At 35.6% G+C, this 4876-nt stretch overlaps 1 protein-coding gene across 1 annotated transcript; it reads left to right on the forward strand.

The window, feature by feature from the left end:
• Positions 1 to 467: 467 nt before the first annotated feature.
• LOC125282313 (olfactory receptor 4L1-like) lies at positions 468 to 1406 on the forward strand. Its single transcript, XM_048216928.2, has one exon. It carries the CDS (start codon positions 468 to 470, stop codon positions 1404 to 1406), a length of 939 nt encoding a protein of 312 aa, XP_048072885.2.
• The last annotated feature ends 3470 nt before the right edge of the window (positions 1407 to 4876 follow it).

The following is a 4876-nucleotide window of genomic DNA, read 5'->3' on the forward strand; positions in this document are numbered from 1 at the left end:
CTTCACTGATACAGGACAATACAATTTCCTCGTTTTTCAAATTCTCTATTCCTTTTATATTGTTGTAAGATAATCTCAAGAGGTGACAGAAAATAGTGATAATAAATGGCAAAATAAATACTAATGTAACAACTTATCTAATTTTTCCAAGTGAGCAAATTAGTAACAATCAAGATCAATTGATAAAAGAGGGTCATTTAAAAGAATAAAACAATAGAAAATAAAATTTCCACTCCTTCAAATGCTTTTTAATTGCTGCATAACTATAATATTGTTTCAAAGTGATGTGACCTACAAAATAATTTCAAATTATAGACAGTGATGCTGATATGTTTAATATTATATATTTTCATAAGTTCAACTATTATTCATCAAATAGAAATAGGAAAACGTCAGTGCTAATTATGGGTTTACTTTTGTTTTCTCTTGGTATAAAAGAACTTCTGGAGCCTTTCTGAATCAAGTAAATGGATCTTAAAAATGGATCTGTAGTGACTGAGTTTATTTTACTAGGATTTTCTGGACAATGGGAACTTCAGATTTTCTTCTTTGTAACATTCTCCTTAATCTACAGTGCTACTGTGTTGGGAAATACTCTCATTATGGTCACAGTGCCATTTAGTTCCACTCTTCATTCTCCCATGTACTTCCTCCTGGGAAACCTCTCCTTTCTGGATATGTGTCTCTCCACTGTCACCATATCCAAAATGATCACAGACTTACTCAACAAACACAAGACCATCTCCATTTGGGGCTGCATGACCCAGATGTTCTTTATGCACTTCTTTGGGGGTGCTGAGATGACTCTTTTGATAGCCATGGCCTTTGACAGGTATGTAGCCATATGCAAACCCCTGCACTACAGGACAATCATGAGCCACAGGCTGCTGAGTGGGTTTGTGATACTTTCATGGACAATTGGGTTTGTACACACCATGAGCCAGATGGTATTGACAGTAAACTTGCCTTTCTGTGGCCCCAATGTCATAGACAATATATTTTGTGACCTTCCCCTTGTGATTAAGCTTCCTTGTATGGACACATACACCCTGGAATTCTTCGTCATTGCTGACAGTGGGCTGCTCTCATTCACCTGTTTCATCCTCCTGCTTGTCTCCTACACTGTCGTCCTGATCACTGTACAACAAAGACCATCCGGAGGGCTCTCCAAGGCTCTGTCCACACTGTCTGCACACATCATTGTGGTCACTCTGTTCTTTGGACCTTGTATCTTTATCTATGTCTGGCCATTCAATAGTTTCACAGGCAATAAAGTCCTTGCTGTGTTTTACACTGTTATCACACCCTTACTGAATCCTATTATCTACACCCTGAGAAATCAGAAAATGCAAGGGGCCATGAGTAAATTATGGTTCCAACATGTTATCTCTACACAGAACTTCTAGATCTGAGCATTATATAATTAACATAACTTTCAAATACTGTGATAACAGAAGTTAAATAGATTATACATAATATACGCTTTCACTCTTATGTTAGAGTGACCAGGGCAGAACCATTGTGCAGAAAACCATAAAATATTTTAATTCGCGTTTACTACTGCTAAAGCACACAATGAGAATGAGTCACACGGAAAACAGACATATCAATCTGAGCACAAAGATTTTCAGGTCATAGGAATCCCACAAAGGAGTATTTGGGTCTTGAAGTTATTTAGTTGCAGTTCACATTACAACAACCAAAATATGTCTTTGTTAATAGTTGTTACATTGACCAATAATTTAAAAAATATATAAATTTTATATGTATATATTTTAATACATTTGATGTTTACAAAATGAGATCATACTGTATAAAGTTCATTATAACCTACCTTTTTTCACTTAAATAATGTGAATATTTTCCATATTCTTAGTTTTCTTAAACACCATTTAATTGTTAGCAGAATATTATATCCTAAGATTCCTGTAACTCATTGAAGAAAGTAAGCCCCAACTGTAAGAATTCTAGATTGCTCAACTTTTTACACAAAACAGTAATGTTGCTCTAGGTTGTTGCTTATAAACTAGGCTTAGAGATGGACAGTTTAGACATGTATCTTCTTCTTAGAGTAACAGACAATAACACTAAATTTCAAAGTCAAATGAGATTATTAAAGGACCCAAATGAATGAAAATGCGGCAACCTCCATGGCATTAGTGCCCTCTACTTTCTCCTTACAGGTCAACCCAGAACAAGCCACACAATGGAGTCCATGGAATAAGTAAATCTATCTGAAGTGTCAGAATTCATTTTGACCACCAGCAGGATATATAGTTTTTTCTCTCTGCGCTTTTCCTAATTGTCTATGTGGCCATAGTTTCAGGTAACTTTCTCATTGTGGTCACAGTGCTTTACATCCCAAACCTGAACACCCCCATGTACGTTCTTCCTGGAACTCTCTCCTTTATGAATGACCTTTGCTTCCATTTCCACTGTGAAGATGATTGTGAAGTTGGTTAAAAAAAAAAAAAAAGCATAAGACCATTTCCTTTGCTGGATCTTTCTCCTTCACCTACTGGGTGGAGCTGAAATGGAACTTTTGGTCTCCATGGCATATGACAGATTTGCGGCTATTTATAAGCCCCTACACTGCATAACCATCATGAACAGGAAGGTGTGTTTTTGCTGGTAGTGACCTCATGATTCTTAGGTCTTCATTCAGGGCTTCAGATACTCTGTTGTGAATTTGCCTTTCTGTGGTCCCAACGTGGTGGTCAGCACTTCCTGTGATCTCCCTCTGGTCACTAAGCTTGCCTGCATAGATACCTATATCGTACAGATTGTCACTGCTGCCAGTGTGGGATGATCTCCCTGAGCTGGTTCATGACTTTGCTTATCTTCTACAGTCCGATCCTCAAAACCATTAAGAGTCACTCTTCTACTGGGCCGTCCAAAGCTCATTCCACTTTGATCACATCACAGTGGTGATTCTCTTTCTTGGCCCATGCATCTTCACCTGTATCTGGCCCTTCAGCAACCACTCTGTGGATAAGTTCCTTGCTGTATTTTACACCGTTGTCACCCCATCTTGAACCTAATTATCTACACTCTGCGAAACAAAGAAATGAAGACAGCCATGAAGAAATTCTGGCATGATTATGTGAGTTCTAGCGAGGATATTTAGATTAAAATTATAATTTAGAGAGAAACAAGTTTTTAAAAATTTTTAAAGAAAACTTTACATCTTTTAAAAACTTTCATTGACTTATAGAGAGTATGTCAAGTATAAGGCATATAAAAGTCAGACCTTCAAAGATATTTTGAATGCAGTACCAACAAAAAAGAAACCAATGCCTTTATATATTTTAAATGATGCTGATTGATTATAAAAATTGTCCATTAAAAACCCATCTGTATTTGGGGCACCTGGCTGGCTCAGTCAATGAAGCATGCAACTCTTGATCTCAGGGTTACAGGTTCAAGCCCCACATGGGACATAGGGATTACTTAAAAATAAAAAAAAAACTTTAAAAAAGTCATTTGTATTTAAGAGAAGTGAGTAAACATGTGCTTTATCAATGTATTAAAATGGTATTGGTTGAAAGGGAAAATAAAGTGAAGCCCCAGAAATTCCATCAAATTTTTCTGTATGGTCAGATTGATTTGGCACTTACCGTGGGACCGAAGTTGGTTCTCTGCTTTCTCAATAATATTAATGTTTCAGTCAGCTTTCACACGTGGTGCCTCCTAAGAAAACAGTGATTCTGAGTTTCAGTATCTACGTATATACTGCCAAAGCACACTCCTTTTTCTTGTTGTCTCCAAAATGAGATGTTGTAGATGCTTTTAAGGCTGCTAATATCGTCCAATATTATTTCTATCTCAGAAACTATGTACCTGACTACAAAAAAAAAAAAGAAAGAAAGAAAGAAAGAAAGAAAGAAAGGGGTACAAAATTCAGAAATACACTGATTTTTCCTTAAGGATAATTTGAATTTGAAATATGTTTAATAATAAATCACATCATGCATGTTATTATTTTATACTCTGGATATTGTCACATCACTAGTAATTCCCACTGATAAAGTAAAATTCCATGGAGTTTCTCTAGTTGTGAACTTGAACAGATTTATTCACAGCTTCTCTTTAGTCCTCTCTGTATTATATGACATTGATATACGAGTTAAAAACAGTAGCAACAGAAAGTTGTATTTTATCCTTTTAAGGAATCTAATTGTGGGCAAAAGTGGAGTCCTAACAACAAAAGAGGATCAATGTGTATTTTTAGTAGGTTTTTTTCTTCTTTTATGTATCATATGACATAATCACAAAACTAGAATTGAATGATTATGGAAAACGTTGAAATTAGGGAAGAAATTTGAAGTAGTGGCAGCAAATGTGGTTACAGAGACAAAAAGCATAGGAAAATAATCCTGTGTATTCACTCAATGAAAATAAATAATCTGAATAATACCAAACATAAGCAAAGGTTTTCTTTAACTTTAACAAACGGCGATATAAACCCCTACAGGAGAAATTTTAAAATGGATAAGTCTATTCTACTATGGTCAAACTGTCTCCAAAAGCATTCTGATAAATTCAAAATTCACTATAGATTATTTCCTTATGTTCCATTAAAAATAAAACAAAGAAATATTCCCATTCTACAGACAAATACAAATTGTTTGTGAACACGAACCATAAACAAAACAGAAGCAGTGCGAAAGAAGCACACACACACATTGATTCTACTACAGAGGCACATGCTAAATGCCTACACTACTACCTCCCAGTCAGAAGATAAAGATATTTTAACAATATCTAGGGAACTATGAGAGGAGAATTTTTGGGTCAGCCACAATAACTATTAGAGAATATGAAAGAATCCAAGGCATTTAGAGAACTCCCTCATGTCCCACAAGTCAAATTTCTA

This window comes from Ursus arctos, unplaced genomic scaffold (genome assembly GCF_023065955.2).
Source record: "Ursus arctos isolate Adak ecotype North America unplaced genomic scaffold, UrsArc2.0 scaffold_37, whole genome shotgun sequence".
NCBI lineage: Eukaryota > Metazoa > Chordata > Mammalia > Carnivora > Ursidae > Ursus > Ursus arctos.